Source organism: Genypterus blacodes, unplaced genomic scaffold (assembly GCF_046128005.1).
Source record: "Genypterus blacodes isolate CSIRO-AG114 ecotype Tasmania unplaced genomic scaffold, CSIRO-AGI_Gbla_v1 ptg000147l_1, whole genome shotgun sequence".
Lineage (NCBI taxonomy): Eukaryota > Metazoa > Chordata > Actinopteri > Ophidiiformes > Ophidiidae > Genypterus > Genypterus blacodes.
The window spans coordinates 1,883,179-1,902,500 of record NW_027466949.1 but is presented as its reverse complement, the minus strand read 5'-3'; the positions used below and the strand labels follow the sequence as shown (position 1 = coordinate 1,902,500).

Sequence of the window (19,322 nt, the reverse complement as noted above, 5' to 3'; positions counted from 1 at the left end):
GCTCATCTGTGTGCCAACATGGAGCCTCCTCGACCTTTCGGGTCTGGTTAAAGGTTCTAATGGAAGACACTGAGAGGTCTTTGTCCGCTGGAGCCCAGCTGTGCCTCAGTGTCTGTTCACAGCAGATTCCCTCTCATCCCAGGCCCTGTCTGTCTCCTCTTGTCTCTCTCTCCACGTTGGCGGTTCTGCTGGTACGGCGGGTTTGAGGTTACGTAGACCCACCTGGACCGCCGTGCTGAGAAATGACATCTGCTTTGGGAGGTAAACGGATGGTGAAGTGAAGCTAGTTTCCTCCACATTGAAGTTCCTGGCTGTAACTTCTCTCCGTGTCAGAAATGCCACTCTCAAGGATACCGCCTCCCCTTGTACTCCTGGCCAGACTCACACATGTGGGTAGAAGGAACATCCCGTAACCGCAAGGTCACAGGTTTGAGCCCTGAAACAGCAGATGCGTCCATCACCAGCCATCTGTCCTGTCAGAATGTCCTTGAGCAGGACACCAGATACCAACCTGTTCATTTAGTGTAAGCCCACAAAATACCAAAAGTAGACATAATGTATACCGTGAAGGACTCCAGTCAGGCTCAGCTTTGTCCACCTGCCGCTGACGTGTTGGAGCTTTATTATTGGATTGGGACACTTCCAGGTTGACTTCAGGCAGTATGATAACTAGATTAGGTTAGTTAACAGCGAGGGTTGTTGAGCCCTGGACGCATGCTGACCCCACCCTGGCTTAGCTTAGCGTGCTGCGGCGATGGTACTAATCATCCAATCAAGCGGGGGAGAGAAAGACCAGCCTCTGTCCGCTAACCAAAACAGACCGAGGCCAGGGAAGTACCCGGCTCACAGGCCAGCGTCCCCAACCCAGCATATCAGCCTTACACAACGGATGATGGATGGAGAGGAGGGTAAGTGTAGGGGGGTTTGATGAGGAAGGAGGGAAGGTCTTAGACGTTTTCTGAGAAAGTGACGACGGGATCGAATGAGAAATGGAGGCAGAGATAAGGAAATGTCTGCTGCCTGCTGCCGGAGTCTCCTCCTCCATCTGATAACGGCAGCACATTCCGGTGATGAATGGCTGTCGTCATAAGTCACTCCCAGATTCATATTTTCACGTCTGAATGATGGCATTAACGCACTGATTGCTGCCGGGTTGTTAGCGTTTGCGTCCTCCCGTAGTCTTGGCGACATGTAACACGGATGAAACTCGTTTTTGTTTTTCAACGGTACTGGTTGAAATTGGATCTTTTAGCTTGAAAACACGTTGTTCTCAGTTTGTGTTGTTTCAGCTTTGGTAGCGCCGCAGTAAGATGTATTAGTTCAGTATGACATCATGTGTGAGAGGTTTGGTTCTGAAGAAGTTTGTGCAGTTAGGAGATCATCCCTTCTTAAACTTCCCTCTAAACACCGCCTTTAAATCCGAAATGAAATCTGACGTTATTAATCCAGCGTGAGGTTTGGGTTGTTTATTTTGCGTTGTGTAGATAGGAACGACTTTATCATGCAAAAATGGAACAATCTCCCAACATGGTGTTTGTTTACTTTGGGGCCTGTGATAACAAACATCATATTAACCGCAGCGGGGCATCGTGACGCTCTTCCGTCTGCCGCTTGCTAAATTACCCCTGATTGTCATCTTCTCAGGTTTCCTCCTCTGCTGAGAAAAGATAACATCCCTCGCTCTATCTGTCCTCGAACATACCCCTGTCACTATCGGGCCTTCTCCAAATCCAGTTATCTCTGCTCTCATGATGATGATGACCGTTGCATATCTCCTCAATCTTAACAGTGCTGCTTGTTATTTCCTCTTTTCTCTTCTCATCAGAATGTCATGCCTTGAATTTTGCACTATAAATCCACTGTTCCGGAGCCGTGTGAACTGTTTCATATGTTGTATTTGTAGTTTCCCCGATGAATAATTATAGACTCCAGCTGCATCGTTTTCTGATTATTTATTGGAGTAGATTTGAGGTGTTTGCTTAAATTCTAAAGATCAAGGGATTGTATTTATGTATTTGTAAGGCAACTCTTTCTCTTTCCCCTTCTAAAGAATCTCAAAGAACATCCCCACCACCAAGGACGTGGAGCCGCTGCTGGAGATCGACGGTGACATCCGCAGCTTCGAGGTGTTCCTCTCCTCCAGGACGCCCGTCCTCACCGCCAAAGACGTGGAGATGTTCCTGCCCTGCACCGTCAACCTGGACCCCAAACTCAGGGAGATCATCGCAGGTCCATACGCCAAATCCTTTCTATCCCACATACGCACTGATGTAGATTTGATCGGCTCTTTGCGGTCAGTTCAGATTGTAAATAAGCCGTCCTCTTCACATTCAGCGGGGTGAAATTGCAGAAAATGAAAATAATGTGCAAATTGATCAAATAAGTGCACACAGAATGAAGGACAAACTTAAGAGTAGTTGTGTTGAGGTTGGTGTGCTTCGTCAGCAGCAGACTGCGGTGCTTAGAGGCATCTGTCTCTCTCTCTCACTGTGTTTGTGTGTGTGTGTGTGTGTGTGTGTGTGTGTGTTAGAAAGAGGTTAATGGCACAATTTAGGTCTGAAATACAAAATGGGGTTGACAGCCTTGTAAACAATAGCAGAGAAATACAGAGCTGTCCTCTGTGTGATCTGCTGAGATCAGTGCCAACTCATTTGGCAGTGACATTACTCATAACATGGCAGCAGGGTCTGCTCTAGAATCACCCACTGCGGGGGCTCACACAAACCCACAGTTTGCTTCTCGTCGACAAACAATCAAACGTCCCCAAGGTTTCCACTACAACATCGTGGATTTGTGAACAATATTTCTCTCGATGTTAGCAAACTTCTACAGTTTGTCGCTTCAGTGACGTAACATCGGCGTTTAACCGTAAGCACCGGCAGCACTGTACTTTAGAGACTGTGCGTCAGTGTCTAAGCTGCCTTTACTGGAGTGTCAATGACGCTGAGTGTGAAGCTGCTGCATCACAGTATTACAAGACCATAGCACACACACACACACACACACACACACACACACACACACACACACACACACGCACACATGCACAAAGAGTGTTCTACTGAGCCACAGTTGAGTCATGGTGGGCACAGCTGACCAAGCGTTGCAACCAGACATTCATTCTGTAAGTACAGGCTAACTGTGTGTAGGTGTGTATGTGTATCCGTGGGACACGTGTACCGTTGCGTGTCCTCTCAGAAAGCGTGTGGGTGTGTTTTCACCTCCACACGTGTCCCCAGGGAGCGGAAGGTGACCGGCGTCCCTGCCCAGTCATCCCGTTCCCTCCACTCCCTCCATGGCCGGCCGGTGCTCGGTGCCCAGTGTCCTGCGGCCGGCCAGTGGGCAGTGCTGTCAGTGATACCCACCCATGAGCCTGACTCACATCATAAGGCCCCCATTGTGTTCGCAGGCTGGATTAGGTCTCGCTCGGCGTGTCATTCAGCAGCCACTTGTATAACCAGGAGACATTCTGGTGCCTGCTTCTGTTTCTGGTTCTTACTCACTTGCCAGCCGCACAGAGCCGCTCTGTTCTGTCTCCTGGCTTATTTAACTTTAGTTTTTTTTGGGGGGGGGGGGCGAGGTTCCCAGTCGCGCTCGGCTCGGCCGCTCCGATGCTCCGATGCTCATCTCCTCTCACCGGCGAATTGATTTGTGTTAAAAAACAATCATGGCAAAGTACTTGTGAGATATTGTCTGAGTTCTCATGGCCTTGCTTGTTTGTTTACACGGCGTGTTTGTTTGTCGGAGACGGCAAAGTCTTCCATGTGCCGGGATCAGAAGCACGTGCCTGGCATATTATATATGGAAGAAAAAAAAAAAAGAATATCAGCATGCCTGCTGCTGTGAGCAAAGGGTGTAATTGAAATCAAAGTGAGAATGGAATTCACAGTTGAAGGTCGCTTTAATTGTAACATCTGTGGTCCCATTTTCTCTGATTGTCTTTTTATTGTGAAGAAGGAGAGCATGCTTCACACAGCGTTCCTCTTGTATTCCCTACAGTGCTCTGAGGAATCAGGGAATTTCATCCTTGTTTGCTTCAGCCCTTTGATATGTATTTTTCTCTGTGGATTCTCCGCCGTTTTAAATGCAATAGAGATTATCAAATACATCTAAATTGGTGATGTGTGGGTGGAACTAAAGGGCCTTTATAGTCATGGCCAAGAAATGATCTCCATCAGCAATGCAGATAAACAACTCTTTCTCTCTCTCCCTCTCTCGCTCCTTCTCCCTCGGCTCCGTCTTCCCTCAGATGTGCGTGCGGCCAGGGAGCAGATGCACATGGGAGGCGTGACCTATCCCACGCTGCCCCTACAGGAGTCTCTGCCCCGTCCGCTCTCAGGTTATAGCCAGCAATCCGCCGGCTACTCCCCGACGGGCTCCTACGCCGGATCCCTGCCGCCGCAGCCTCATAGTGCCTACTTCAGCGGCATGACCGGCCCCCAGCACCCCTTCTACAACCGGGTGAGGCGGGAATCGGGGATGAATGCATAAAGTTGTTCAGTTTTCCCCACGGCATGGAATGAAAACAGGATCGGCTACAGGGAAACTTCCCGCCACCTGAGTGAAGCTCGTGTTCTAGATTTGGTTCCTGACCCAACACGACCCTGCAGACCAGACGGTCATGTGTCTGATCAGTGCCGATGCCAAGTTGACCTCATTCTGCCGCGCAACCCGGCATTGTCAATCTGATCAGCTTCCCTCAACATTTTCAGTGTCTTTCATTTGAGTTTGATTTGTATTTTGTTGTGTTTTTACCTCTCCTCTCCCATTCCTTCCCTTCTCCCTTCATAGCCTTATTTCCCCCAGCATGTGTATCACCTGCCCAGGTATTACACCCATCCCGCCCCCTCATCCTCCCGCCTTTCCATTAAACCACCCGGCTACCTTAAGGACATCAGTGGACTTGTAAGTAAAGAACCCACCAAGAGTGTGTCAACGTATTCACCCTCAGCTACTGTTCAAAATGTCATCATAATAATGATTCTGATGTTTCCTCCAGCTGAGTTAGTTTCGGGAATGTTATCCTGCCAAAGCGTATCCAGGGAGACGATTTGTCTTTATTGGAGTAAATATAGTTATTGACTGTGGAATGCTATCAGGTCTATTGTTTCTCTCAGCTTTTCCTCTTTCCTCTTCCTTATCCCTTCATCCCCCCTTCTCTCTGCTCTGTGTGTTTAACCTTTTCTATTTTCCATGATCTTCTCATTACTTTTGTATTTCCCTGTTTCCTCTGCCCTTTTGTCCAACCACCTCAAAAACTGTGAATCCATTTCCTGAACGTATATCTGTGTGCTCCGATCCAGACCAGATCCCAGCACACACACACACACACACACACACTCACACACACACACACACACACACACACACACACACACACACTTCAATTACCCCACACCCAGAGAAGCTATTCAACACACAAAAAAAGCAGTTTTGTGTAACATTTCCCAATGTTATTGGACTCACATACCTGCTTTCTTCATTCACACACTGAATGTGTTTAGTGGGTGAGCACATTCACTGATGCCTAATTAGCTGCAACCTCAGTAAATTAGACGTCTATTTCATGCTAATTGTGAACGCACAACAACACTCTCATCCAGCTGCAGGGTGGACTGTGTGTTCCATGTATGTACACCTGGCCCCCGGGCTGTGTGGTTAAAGGCATCATACATGTTCACAGTGTCTCCACACTCAGTTATGATGATGTCAACCTCTCTACACAACGTCCTTGTCTCCGTTACGTGTTAGGGTGTGATTGCAGAAGACGCAAAGGAAGCTCTCCCCCCCTCTCCCTCTGACTCCACCACGGTAACCTGACTAATGTTAACACGCACGCTCCCATAACGACGACCGTGTTTGTGCACCAATGCAAAACTAGAAGGCAGAGAGCGCATACCTCCGCCAAGGCCGAGTTGTAAAAGTTGTAATTGTAATAGCACCACCATCAGGCCCGTCTGTACCAAAATTGAATTGGTTCTTCCCAATAACTCCTACTGACAGCCTAACAGAAAGACAAACGCGACAGAAAACATATCCTCCTTGGCTGAGGTAGCAGCATAATACCCTACAAGCTCTTTATTATCTGGTCTTTGATCCAGCGCTCTAATCTAACACGTGCATTTGCATTTTGTCCATCAACATAAGCATGTACAGAAAGCCACACACACACACACACACACACACACACACACACACACACACACACACACACACACACACACACACACACACGTTTGAGACGGTTTATTTTATCACTGTGGTTTCTTGAAGCTGAGAGCAAATTTAGGCCATCACACTCACAGCTCGCAGCAGAACACTTACGTACTCTTTATCTGCATCCGGTGTGACAGCGAGTGACCTCCCAATGCCTGACATCTAACGGCACGTGTTCTCTCTTCAACGCGCCGCATGTGAACGCATCACGGGGGGAATGAAATTGATTGTTTCGTAACGGGACCGAAAAGGGATCTGTAACCCTCTGAGCATCTTAGGAATGCATAGAGTTGTACTGGAGAAGACGCCGATTCCCCCCACACGCACACACACACACACACACACACATTTGAAGAGGAAGCAGTAGCTATTAAAACAATTTGTTGATAACACTAGTCAGGAGACTACAGCTCCACAAACCTACTTATCAGGGCCCTGCCAGCAAGCATTTAGGGGCTGCATGAGAGATTTAAATATAGATTACTATATAATGTTCTTTCTTTCTCACCAGCCTATTTTTCTCTGCATCTTTGTGTCTTCAAATCGTTGCTTCATACCTCCCTCACCTACCTCATCCCCTTGCTTTAAACCTTCTCTCACCCTTTTGTCTCCTTCCCTCTGCTCTTTCATTGTGGCATCTATTCACATATTCGCTCTGTTTCATCCCTCTCTGGCTTTTCTCTGGCTTTTTTTGGCTCATGCTTATTCTCTTTTTGTAGTTTATATGTATGCGCCTCTTTCTGCAAATCTGTGAATGTGCGTGCGTGTGTGTGTGTGTGAGTCTTTAGATATGTGAGCGGGCCGAGCCCAGTGTAATTGCCTCGCTGATATAAGTGTATATATGGAATCCGCGGGTTGCCTGGATTATCATCAGAGTGACTGTTGGGGCTGGCAACACACATGGGCACACACACAGACACAGACAGAGACACGCACACGCACACACTGACAATGAGGCCAGCACTAGTAGAGCTTATCTCCTTACCAAGACGCTTCCTCCCTCACAGAGCTCTGTTTCCTTTTCCCCATCCCTCTGCCCAGCCCTGAGCTCAGCCCAGCTGTAATTACAGCCTTATCACACACACTGGGAGGGTTCACACCAGCACACACACACACACATATTCACACACACACAAACATTTAGGCTTTCACACGCGTTCTCAGAAGCGGCGTTCACAGCCTGAATAAACGAGCGGCGTTCAAGGCCTCCCCTGAATTGAAACTTCTGCTTTTCTGTGCAGTGAGAGATGTCTCCTTCTCTCGCTCCGTCTCTCTCTCCCTCTCTCTCTCTCTCTCTCTATCTCTCCCCCGTCTCATTCTCTCCCTTCCACTCTCATTCTCTCGCTCTCACAGTCCAGCAATCCATTCCGTCTGCGCAGATTATGGCTCTAAAAGCCCGCTGACTCCAGCAAAAACAAATCTCCTTGTGTAACAGTCGTGCTTCCAATAGCCTCTTCTCTTGCAGCCTGACGTGGCCCACTGGCTCGCGCTCGTGCGGTGAAGGAGCCGTCTCCCCCCTGCTGCGAGACAGATAAATGTCCGTCTCCCCCGATGTCAATGTCTCTCCTGTCCCTCTGCCCAGATGATGAGTTCAACATGTGCGCTGGTGTCTCTCTGCTTGTCTGTCTTAACCCCCCCCCCCTTTTGCAGGTACACTCCCAGCTTTATTACACAAATCTCTCCTTTTTGTCTGACTTCATGTCTCTGTGCCTCTTTTGTCCCCCCGTGAAGCTGTTAAAGTCGCTGCCTTACAAACCCAAGCAGGTACACCCGGTTTCATGGCCGTATTTCCAGCCCCGCCCCCTTTTATCTTCCATCTTCATCTCTTAACACATTTCCGAGCTCATTACCCCCCTGCATGCTGTAGATGGAGACAGTATTGTAGACACCAAAGTCAAACACAGCTTAATGTCCCACTTCTGTAGATTCACTAACATAGTTTTAGCACACTGTAAATCCTCTACTGTATGTGTGTGTGTGTGTGTGTGTGTGTGTGTGTGTGTGTGTGTGTGTGTGTGTGTGTGTGTGTTTGTGTGTTTGTGTGTGTGTTGGATGTGAACAATAGCTCTGCTCCCTGAATGCCAGTCGCCCTCTTCATCCCTTTGCCCACCACTACAGAAATTTGGCAGCCGCGGCTGTGTACTGTATTGTCAGCAGCCTGACTAAGCTCTGCTCGTCTCTCCCCGCGGGCCCAGAGACAAAGCTCAGACCGCAGCCACATCTTAATGGCGTTAATAGCCGAGATGAGGGGAGGGAGAAGGGGAAGAAGGGGAAGAGAAGAGATGGGAGAGAGACATAGAACGAGAGCGGGGAGGGGGAAGGAGAAGGAGGGAAGGGAAGGGAAGGGAGGAAGGAAGGAAGGAAGGCGAGTGAGGGTTCACAAAGACTTGAGGGCAGAGGGGTGTGTGTGTGTGTGTGTGTGAGGTTTGTTTAGTTTGGGTGCCAGCAGGCGGCACGGTGGCTGCCTGTGAAGCCTGAGACGGCAACGACGGGCCTCTGGTATCACTCACACCGAGCCTCGTCCTGCCAGTGCCGCTCACAGACTCTCAGACTCGGATCCCTCAAGTGTTTTGCTCCACGCTTTTATATAAACAACGGGTAAAGAATAAGAGCAGGTAACGGTATATTTGGATACGCCGTCAGACCTTGTTTACCTCTTCCACTCGCACTGTGTGACTGATGGAGAGAGTTACTGTGAGGGGAGGCAGCAGTCGCCTCGTCTCCTCTCGTGTTGCCTGCACGTCTCCCCGGCCCAGGAAGCGTCGCCGGTGTTTGTTTGGCCCCCTAATCGATGTGTTTATTAGCGGTGATGAGTTGCTCTTAATGGCGTGCGTTACTAACAATCTGAGTAACCCTAACACACAATAAAGCGCTCTGAATAACAAGTTGTTTATACTATACTGATGGTGTGTGTGTGTGTCCGTGTGTGTGTGTGTAGGTGTCGCCCTTGGCCGCGCTCAGCTCTCTGAACACAGACGGTGTGTGCGAGCGTCTCAAGCTGATGGATGGAGTCGACCCCAGCATGCTGCATCAGTACGCCAACACCGTCAAGAAGGTACGAAGAAGGAACATCCAACATATCAGATTGTTGTTTTTCCTCACTAAATAAAACTCTAATCTGCACACAGCTCAAAAGGTCTCAGATGTGTTTCTCAATAGTTTTCCAGCTATACGATCCACCGTTTCTGTCAAGACGCCGTGTGTTTCTTTTCCTTCGTGCCGTTCCCACTTTGTGTGCTTCTTTTGGCAACTTTAAACATGTTAATGTACTCGATCAATCTGCAAATGATCCAGTTCGTTTTTTTTTCTCTTCTTCTCCCCCTCCCCCCTACACACACACTGTCAACCACAGGCCAACATAAACGGCAGGGTGCTGTCCCAGTGCAATCTGGACGAGCTGAAGAGAGAGATGGAGATGAACTTTGGAGACTGGCAGCTCTTCAGAGGAATGGTGAGGCTGCACACATCAGACATGTTGGATTCACTGGGAGGACGACTTAAGGTTGTGTCACATCAGGGGAACGCATCGGCACAAAACAAACGGCGGCTGAGTAATCTATATTCAAACCTGTCTGATCATCTGACCGTCAGTAATGTCAGCTCACGTTTATCAAAGGAAAGAAGCCAGGCGGCGACTTCTAACACAACAACTCGCGCTGTGCTGGGATTTCTTTCTCTGGGAAGCGGCGTAATCTGTGTTACGGGAAGGTCGCTCATCAGTCAGCCAGGAGTCCGGTTGTCTGAGCTTCGGGCTTCAGGCTGTGGCTGAAATCACTAACACATGTAGTCGGCTCCGGTTTGCGCTCCCAATACTAAACCAGAGCCTCTGGACTCTGTCGGCGTTTTATTGGAGAACAGACGTGGCCGCGCTCGGGCACAAGCAGCTGGAGACAGCAGCGAAACCCCCGAACGCAGTCGTGTTGCCAGGACGCGTAGGACCAGCGTAGCCATCTGGTTCAAAGATGGCTGCCTGATATCTGGATGAAGGGAGGTTATTGTCAGGGAGGAGTGGACGACTGAATGGCTCCACTTAAGCAGCGGCTCACAGCTTCTGTTGTTGTTGTTGTTGACGTCGTGGTCTTAAGTGCCCTGTTGTTGATGTCAGGCTCGGGGGGAAAAGCTTGTTTACCATGGATTCTGTTTCTAAAACTAAACCCAGAAGAGTGAAGTATTAAAGTTTGATGTCCGGAGATGTTCAGCCAACGATGCAGGCCTCTGTTCTGGTTTCATTTCCCAGGTAATGGAGCAACGACACGCCGAGAGCCAGGCGGTGCTACAGGACGAATCCAGAGCGCCCAGTGAGCAAAGCAGCATCGTTCAGCACAGAGAGCCCAGCAGACGCTCGGGCGGGGCCCAGCACGACGCCGGCGGCTTCAGCCTCAACCTCAGCTTCGAGGAGCTGAGCGGCGCCGGACTGGAGGAGCCTCAGCGGCACAGCAACACCTCGCACTGGCCGGTCAGTCACGCCATTAAAATGTGTGTGCGTGCCTGCGCATGTGTGTATCCAAGTGCGAGGCTGATGTAGAGGGAATGTAAAAGCTGCAGGTGTACAAATGTGTGTGTCGGTGCGCCCAAGTGCAGCAGTGGAGACGCACGAAAACCTCAAACTTCAAAAGGCTCTCGGCACCCAGCACCCATTTAGCCGTGTTGGTGACCTCAGCGGTTTCACATTAACGCCATTTTGAGTGTGGCAGAGGAAGCTACTGTGCTGTTCTTGAATGTGGCTTAAAAATACAGACACACACACACACACCCAAAACACCACAGCTAAAAGGTGTCATGGGGCCTCCTGTTTGCTATTTTCACCTTCTCTGTTTCCAATTTACAAAAACTCTGAGACACGAGCGAACACTCACACGTAGACAGCTGGCTGCGCCCAGACTTCGTATGATCTCACTCTGCGATCTGTTTCATATTCAGAACCCTCAGCCAGTTTCTCAGTTACTCTCCCAGCACCCAAGTCAACATTTATTCTCATATTCCCAATAATAGAACGCAGCGTTAGAGCAGCGACCTGTATCATGGGAGCGTTCCTTTTCTGATCTCGGCCGTGTCGTTTCAGGTGGCCAATCTCCGCACGTCCAGCACGTCCAGCCTCAACTCCCAGGAATCCTCCAATGACATCTGCAAGCTGACAGACAAGCAGCAGGCGGAGTACAGCGATGCCTACAGGGAGTATATCTCTCAGATGGCCCAGCTGGAGATGTCCGGCGGCGGGGGAGAGAGGCCTGTCCAGCCCCACCCGGGACAGTTCCTCCAGGCTGCCAGCTCAGAGGACAAAGGGGTGGGTGGACACTCACTGACCGTCTGTAGCTCACTGCAGTATGTCGGTGATGTCGGCGTGAATTCTAAACTTTGTCTTGATCTTGTCTTGTCTCGTGTTCCTCTGAGGTGTCTGAACTGAAGCTTCCTGACTTTCTTATTGCCTCTTGTTCTGTTTCTCTTGGCTCCTGAAGCGGAGACGCCACGGTTCCTCTTCTTCGAGGCCTCTCAGGCTGCAGCGGAGGATTCTGTATATTTTTCCTGTTCCGCTCACTGATTTCTCGTCTCTTTCCTCAGGCCAAAGATGGATCAGACCAGGAGGGCCGCAAGTCCTTCACCAAGAGAGGCTCCAAGCCCAGCGACGCCACAGACTTTCTGTCGGGCAGCGACGCCCAGCCCCTAGACCCCATCAGCGAGGAGGACGAGAAGCTGGACCACAGCAGCTCCTCAAGGACTCCAGGCTACAGGACCAAGGGACCTGGGCACTGCTACCAAAAGCTGGCCAGCGACGAAGACTCGGGTCCAGATGAAGCCGATAACACCACGCCTCTCCTCCCCGCCGAGATGAGAGCCGGCCCTCTGTCGCCCCCGAAGACCGGTCTGCTCACCAAGCCCGGCTTCCTCTCCGACCTCCTCTTGGACAAGAAGGACTCGTCTGACTCGGGGATGCGCTCCAGTGACAGCTCCTCCGATCAGTCCCTGGAGGAGGCCAAAGGAGAAGCGGAAGCGCTGAATCCCGGTATGATCGAGCTGGAACTGGAGGGCCTGGTGAAGAAGAGAGGCCTCCTGTCCAGCAGCCTGCAGGACGCCACGGTGGCCCGCATGTCCATCTGCTCCGAGGCTCCATCCGAGGCCAGCCTGATGGCCAGCAGCCCAGACGAGGGGTGGCCGTCCAGCGGCGTGAGCAACCTCAACCGCACCGACAGCAACACCACCCTCAACAACAACTCCAACAGCTCGGACGACGCCACCAACACCAACGCCAACAACAGCCGCCAGCAGCAGCAGGCGAACGTCACAGGCCCTGAATCCACCACCACCTCTTCCTCCAGCGCCTCGCCGGCCATCATCATCGCCCCCGGCAGCACAAACACCACCGCCACCGTCCACCATAACCAAAACCTGCGCACCATCAGCCTGGGGGACGAGAGGGAGAGCGTCCTGTGAGGAGACAGGGGCGGCTGTGTGGTTGCTGGGCTTCTCTGGAGTCGTTGTTGTTGTCGTTGTTGTGGTTATTTGTCGGTGCTGTGATTGTGACATAGGTGTTGTCGTGCGTTCCAAAGAAGTAGAGTAGATTCTTCGGTGTTACTCGTATGAAGAAAATGTAGCAATGTTGCTGTGAAGTAGTTACAAAAAAACAACAATCATTTTTAAACCAATGAAGATCACAAATACAGTTGGAATTTAAAAATGCCAAATCTTTTCACAAGTTTCTGAAGACGCGAAGCCTTTTTTTTCCTTGCACGTTCTGTTTTTGGGAGAGTTACAGCGGACAGGAGCGCAACGTGTCGTACAAACGTGGTGCTCATATGTGGATTTGTGTTTTTCTTAGCGACTTAGATGTTTGTCAGATGTGAGACGGCGGTACCATGTTACAGGAGAGAAGAAAAGAAAAAAAAAAAGTGTTGCTCCGGGAAATCTGTAATCATGAGAGAGAGGAATCGTAGCTGCGTTGCTGAAGCGCGTCGTGCTGCGCTGCATAGTTACAACATATGAAATGAACAGTCTGTTTGTCGTTGACAGTTTGTGTAGAAGGTGTTTGTGTGCACGCACTGTGATTGATTCCCCACGATCCCTTGTGATAGTGTGTTTTGTGACTCAATAAATACTTTGTGGAATTACAATCACTCTTCTTTGTGAGGGATTTTAAAACTTTTTTATATGAGCAAAGAGTTTGGTTTTGCATATAAACAAAAGAGTAAAGAAGGAGGAGGAAGAGGAGGGAGAGGAGGTGGAGGTTGTCATCCTCAGCGTCTGCATCCTCGTCTACCAATAGATGGCGCACTCTCCATACAAACCTGCTGCAGGCTGAGTTACATGGACTTTGCTTGTCAGTGTTGTAAACTACAGAGGGGAACAACTTCAGCTCAGTGACTCCTTAAATGGGGTTCAGGGCCCCAGGGGGGTCTCTGTGTGTCCATGTCATTTAATACTGTACAAGTTTCCCTAATTGGAGCTCGTATAAAATGATTCTTCCCAACAAACTGATTTCATTCTGGCGCTGTTGTCGCTAAGTTTAATGTGTCGACTCTTGTACAAGTTACACACCTCATAAATCAACACAGATCCCAGGAGGTCGTGGGTTAAATCAGACCCTGGCTGATAATGGGGGAGGTTATTAGTGCGATGATATGGAAAGACTTGCTGTTGTTTGTTATGGAGGAGATTGACACTTGGACTATGACCGCTTGGGGACAAACCCAACAACCTGCAGGATCTGCACCGGTGTTAGTTCCACTCATTTGTGTACTTAACTGTGACTGATGTGTCCTTAGAAACACTTATGGTGAGATGTTTGCAGTATTTCTCAGTAACATCAGTGGCGATTGTACCTGAGATATGACATAACATGACAATTTGCTTCTTAGCATTTCCCCCCCCTCCCAATCTGGGGTTGAACCCAGGTCTAAACTTGTTTCGGGTGATTCAGAATCTCCTGGTCGACCTGATTTCAATGAGAAATGGCAGGACAGCTTCTTTTCCCCAGGTGTTCCCCCTTTAAGAACATTTGACACCAGGCCTGTTTGGTTTCACAATGACAGATGGAGGAGGGGTCACAGAGGTCATTTGTTGAAGGAGGAAAATGTACCCGAGCAAAAGTAGCACAAACACTAAATGACTAAAGAAAGAAGTTATAGAAGCCGTAATGAGTCCAATGAAACTTTTAGGAGTTGGATCGGAGGCTCAGTTTCACCTTGAGAATCAAAAACTAAAGCGTCTCAATTCTTCACGATGGCCTAAAACCAAACTCGCTTTAATAGCTCAGGCTGTCACCATTCACCATTTAATCCTGTTTACTGTACGTCGCAGTGGAAAGTAAAGAGTACACGTCGGCCTACATACACTCACTGTCCGACTTTAGCCATCTGATGCTCACTCACTCTCTCTCTCTCACTCTCTCTCTCTTTCACCCCCAAAATGAAACATATCCGTGTTGCGTTTTTGATTTATTTTTTTATAAAAAGGTACAATTTACATTACTTTTATAAAAAGTTTCAGCATAATTAAGTACAGCATTACACTTTTGCAGAAGTTTCAAATTCCTGCAACTATACAAGATAAAACTCCCCGATGAGAGTCCACAAGGTTTCATTCTTTCAGTTCACTTTTTTTTCTCTTCTTTTTTTTGTTTGTGTGTGTGTCTGTGTGTGTTAAACAACGTCCAGTCCGTTCATGTGCCAACAATTCTGACAAGACAAGACTAAACTTTTTACAGTAACTAACCAAAAGTTGTCTTTTTCTATTTCACGTTCCCACCTCCGCAAAAAAGCGAAGATTTCAACGAGGGAAGGAGGAGGAAGGGAAGGAAGGGGGATAGGGATGTGTGTGTGAGAGTGTGTGTGTGTGTGTGTGTTGGGGATGGTGGGGGGTAAGGAGAGGAGAGGGATGGGAGGAGGAGGGGAGGGGGGGTAATAATCCTTGTGACAATAATCTCAATTTTCCTCCCACTGTAGGGAATACAAACGCGCCTTCCATTTCCAGAAAGGGCCTCACAAATAAAACTTTCAAAAATAAAACAAAAAAGTCTTAAGTTAAATAATATCGAGTGTCCAAACAGAAAACACATCACATAAGATTGTCCCATAATAAGCAAAAGTCTCTTGATTAGTCTCTTGATTCAATGTCAGAAGAAAAACAAAAACAAAACAAAATCCAGGCCTGGAGGACAGAGGAGGTGGAGTGGAGCTGAAGGGTGGAGGGGGGAAAGTCCTGCTCCCCCAGGTCCCGAGTATATATTTATATATATATATATATGTGTGTGTGTGTGCAAGAGTGAGTGAGTGTGTGTGTGTGTGTGTGTGTGTGTGTGTGTGTGTGTGTGTGTTTTGCGTCTTGACCAAACACCTGCAAAAGATTGAGAAAGAGGGAGAGAGAGAGGGAGAGAGAGAGAGGCGTGTTTAGAAAATGCAAACAGGGCAGAGATCCGGACAGACTGGCGCCAGGGAGGAAGCCGCAGTTTTTAGCATTTAACCAAACACTCCCAATACTGAGCAAACCCTGCGCTCCAGATGTACACACACACACACACACACACACACACACACACACACACACACACACAGAGGGAGACTGACACACACACTTTTCGCACAACTTCAGCCCTACAATCTGGGGAAGAATCAGCGTAATTGCCGCTCAGCTGGCGCCTACTCACTTCTTGTACCAATTACGCGCAGGCAGACATCGTAGTGGTTGTAATCGAAACAGCCATTATTTTTCCTGTTGCAGATGCTCTTCATTATAGAGACACAAGAGGCTATAATGCGACCCCGACGACTACTACTTACACACACACACACACGGGAGGAGGGGGGTGGGGGGGATGAGGAGGAAAACACGGGGCAGCTTGGAGTGTGTTTGCTTTTATTTATATTTCCTTCGTTTCAACCAAAACTTGACTTAATCTGCTGCGTAAATATCTCGCAATTACGGTTTTTAATGCGCTAACGAAGCGGTGAGATGTGGGTCAACATCTCAGTATGACGTGACCGATGTTTTTGTTTGTGTTTATTTATTTATTTTCCCCCTTCTTATACCGTGATCGAATCCCGGAGCCGGTATCAGTTTTCGCCACTATAGGAATTCTTAACTGGGATCCGTTAGAGAGCAACGCGCGACAAACACACACACACGCATATACACACACACATACACACACTAGTGGTTCTCGTTCCCATTCTGCTCCGGCAGACTGGGAGGCAGGCTGGCAGCGGAGCCTTGCCGAGCCCCGGACAGAATGCAGCAGCAGCCTACTCACCGCTTTAACGATGCAGGGTCCGGCTGTCATCTGTCAGCAGCTCTGATGGCAACTCCGGGGACTGAAAACAAACAAACAAACAAAAACACAACGTTTTAATTCAAGCGGCATCTCCACCCCCCTCACCACCACCGATCGCGGCGGTCTGCCATCGAGAATCTTCACCGTCTCCCACCGTAACAAAAGGAGGCAGAAGAAAAAACACACACACACACACACACACACACACACACAAACATGCCATTTTCCTTCTCCAATAAGCCATTTTGTGCGAGTTACGCATCGGGCTACAAAGGCGCACAAGCTTCTGCGCACAAATACGAAATCTTTTTCCCCCATAACACATCAGCGTGATCGTAATTTAAAAAAGACGCTTTTGTTTTTACTACACTGTAATTACCTGTAATGACAAGATGCTGATGTCTGTGTTGAGGGTGGTCAGGGGGGTCCTGGACGGAGCCGCCTGCCCCGGCCGCGCAGGGTGATGCAGGCTGGTTAGTGCGACACTGGAGTCCAGCGCGATCTGCAGGTCCAGGATGTAGTCGATGACATGCTGCAGGATTTCCATCTTGCTGACGTTCTTGTTCTGGGGGATGCTGGGCACCAGCTCCTTCAGCTTGGAGTAGCAGTCGTTCATGTTGTACAGCAGGCTGAGCGGGTCATCCACCGGGGTCTTGCTCCGAGAGATTCCCAAGGAGTGCTCTGATAAATTCGCGTTGTTTTTCCGGAAAGACCTGACGGGGCTTATTGCTTTCATTTCGTCGGAGCTAAGCGGAGTAAAGAGGGTGTTTGCCTGGATCGATATCTTGCTTCTAAAGTCCGGTTTCCCTGTTTCGCGAGGCGATCAGCGATCAGACTGGATTACTGAGCTGTCAGTGCGCTTTATATAGGCAGCAGGCAGGGCGCGCGACGCAGGGGGGTAACGCGCGTTCATTGGGCGGGCGAGTGGTGCCAGTCAACGCCGTTCCGCTCTGCTATTGGCTATCTTGTCCCAAGTCCCGCCTCTCATTCCCCGCGTTACCAGTGGCAACGCATGTTGGAGGCGGAACCCAGAGGGCGCTTCAGCAGCTCCGGTGGGCAATTTGGAAGATTAAGCCCTTACCTGTTTCTGATCAGGAAAATTAATGATTCGCATGGGTGTCAATTGTGTATGGCAAGGTGTTTGCACTCAGCACGAGCTGCTCGGACGCATGCAAATCTGATTTTGTTCTCGTGTGGCAAAAATTAGGGATTTATATAGAAAAATATTCGGAATAAAACATGCAGAAATTACACATGGATCCCTGCAAAGTCTTCATATTCCACTTTATTATGTATGTGACACGTAGATCAATCATCTCCACCTCTAATGTCACGCAGATGTGGGTGTAATATACTGTCACATGTCGGTCATCAGTCATTCCTCTGGTTGACATGTTTGGTTCTGCGTGTTTTGGAGCGTTCAGCGTTGATTCAGGCCCCGTACAGCTCAGGTATTGGCGGCTTGATGAGTCCTAATTCACCGCAGCCCGAGCCGGTGTGAGCGCTGAATGCTTGTGAGTTACACACACAGAGAGGATTTCACTCCAAAGCAGACAGGTAATCGATCATTTCCACATTTTTACGCACGAAAAACGAAAGTGTGCGCGCAAACCTCTGGGATCTGAATGAGGATCGTTTGACACGTTTGTACTAAATTTATCATATTTCAGTGAATTGAGGTAGATATTTTTAACCCATTCACCATTCAATTACTCTTCTCGGAAATGCTGTAAAAAATAAATAAGCATTCTATGTGAGATTTAACATTTTTAGATTTATTTCTGTATTTTATTCACAACTTAAGTGCATCATTTTGCTCCTTCCAGCCTCGCAATGATCCAGGTTGGCATGCACCTGTAGTCGGATGTGAGCTGAAGCCTACAGGACGCAATTAAACGACACACACACCGAAAAAAAAAAGTTTTGGATGTGGCTCCGTTTTTATCTTTTACCTAAACGCTGAAAACGGTCGGCATCAACCGGGAACCGAGCCGACTGACGCCGCGCACCTCAGCATTAAATTGGCACCTGAGTTGTAAAATGTCATTGTGCATTTAGTCACACCGTGACTTGGAAAGAGGCTTTCAAATCTGACCAAGTGAAGAGGTGATTAAACTCTATTGACACTTTAATGTTGTCGGAACGAGTCATTTGTTTGTAGAAATTACACGCTTCATTCTTCAGCTGGAGGTGGAGGTGGGAGGGAGAGGGGGGCGGAGGCGGGGTGGGGGGGCGTTTGATGCTCCACAGACTAATCACCCCCAGGGGCAGTTAGGGGGCTGTTGTGATGCGCTCGATTTTGCTCAGTGAATTCATTTTTCTTCCCGTGATAAAGGAAGATCAATGTGTTTTTAATGCAGCCGCAGTTGGGGGAAGACGCTTCATCATTTTGGTTCATTTTCATTTTGCGTTTTGAAAAGAAATGCACAGAAATGAGAAAGTCATTAGTCAGATGCATCGTGCGTAATGGTCAAGAGGATCAAACTGACCCGTTGGTCTCTATGTGAGCAGAAAAGTGAGGAAATCTTTATTTAACATGATTTATTAAGGCTCAACGTAGCAAAATCTAAGAGATAAAAGTGTTGTTGTTTGTGTTTATTCCAGTGTTACCGCCGCTCTTTGGCTCTCTTTATGTGCTGCTGAGCTCCGGACACATTCTCCTCCTCCTGCTGCTGTTCGGTGATCGTTTTTGTGTATTTCTAATAATGATCTGGAAACGGTGAGTCCACATCTGGCGCATGAGCGATTTGTTCCATTGTCATCCCTTCATCCTTTTTTTTGTGCTCCCAGCAGCTGCGTTCATTTCGCGGGACGTCCAAAAACACATCAGGTGATGAATGGGCGC

At 48.8% G+C, this 19,322-nt stretch overlaps 2 protein-coding genes across 3 annotated transcripts in view; one reads left to right on the top strand and one right to left on the bottom strand.

Annotated features, from left to right (window-relative positions):
- The window catches only part of kidins220a (kinase D-interacting substrate 220a), a 40,802-nt gene extending 27,678 nt beyond the window's left edge, over window positions 1-13,124 (top strand). The window contains exons 24-31 of the mRNA XM_076165494.1: window positions 2,051-2,229; window positions 4,250-4,461; window positions 4,792-4,905; window positions 9,155-9,271; window positions 9,569-9,667; window positions 10,454-10,672; window positions 11,279-11,500; window positions 11,776-13,124. Of these exons, the coding sequence (XP_076021609.1) occupies window positions 2,051-2,229; window positions 4,250-4,461; window positions 4,792-4,905; window positions 9,155-9,271; window positions 9,569-9,667; window positions 10,454-10,672; window positions 11,279-11,500; window positions 11,776-12,645 (2,032 nt within the window). The 3' untranslated portion in view covers window positions 12,646-13,124. The remainder of the gene's footprint in view (window positions 1-2,050; window positions 2,230-4,249; window positions 4,462-4,791; window positions 4,906-9,154; window positions 9,272-9,568; window positions 9,668-10,453; window positions 10,673-11,278; window positions 11,501-11,775) is intronic.
- A 1,508-nt stretch (window positions 13,125-14,632) lies between these two features.
- Window positions 14,633-17,326, bottom strand: id2a (inhibitor of DNA binding 2a). Of its 2 annotated transcripts, XM_076165496.1 has the most exons (4): window positions 16,857-17,326; window positions 16,457-16,517; window positions 15,509-15,543; window positions 14,633-15,478 (listed from the first exon to the last, which is right to left on the bottom strand). In XM_076165496.1, the coding sequence occupies exons 1-2, from the start codon at window positions 17,211-17,213 to the stop codon at window positions 16,461-16,463; spliced, it is 414 nt and encodes a 137-aa protein (XP_076021611.1). In that variant the 5' UTR covers window positions 17,214-17,326; the 3' UTR covers window positions 14,633-15,478; window positions 15,509-15,543; window positions 16,457-16,460. The 2 variants fall into 2 exon arrangements, with proteins under 2 accessions (XP_076021611.1, XP_076021610.1); XM_076165495.1 differs by having other exon boundaries at window positions 14,633-15,543.
- Between the last annotated feature and the right edge of the window lie 1,996 nt (window positions 17,327-19,322).

Coding starts and splice junctions, on each gene's coding strand:
- id2a (XM_076165495.1), bottom strand. CDS start 17,213: ATGAAAGCAATAAGCCCCGTCAGGTCTTTCCGGAAAAACAACGCGAAT. Junction 16,518..16,856: donor TCAGCATCTTGTCATTACAG/GTAATTACAGTG, acceptor GTTTGTTTTCAG/TCCCCGGAGTTGCCATCAGA.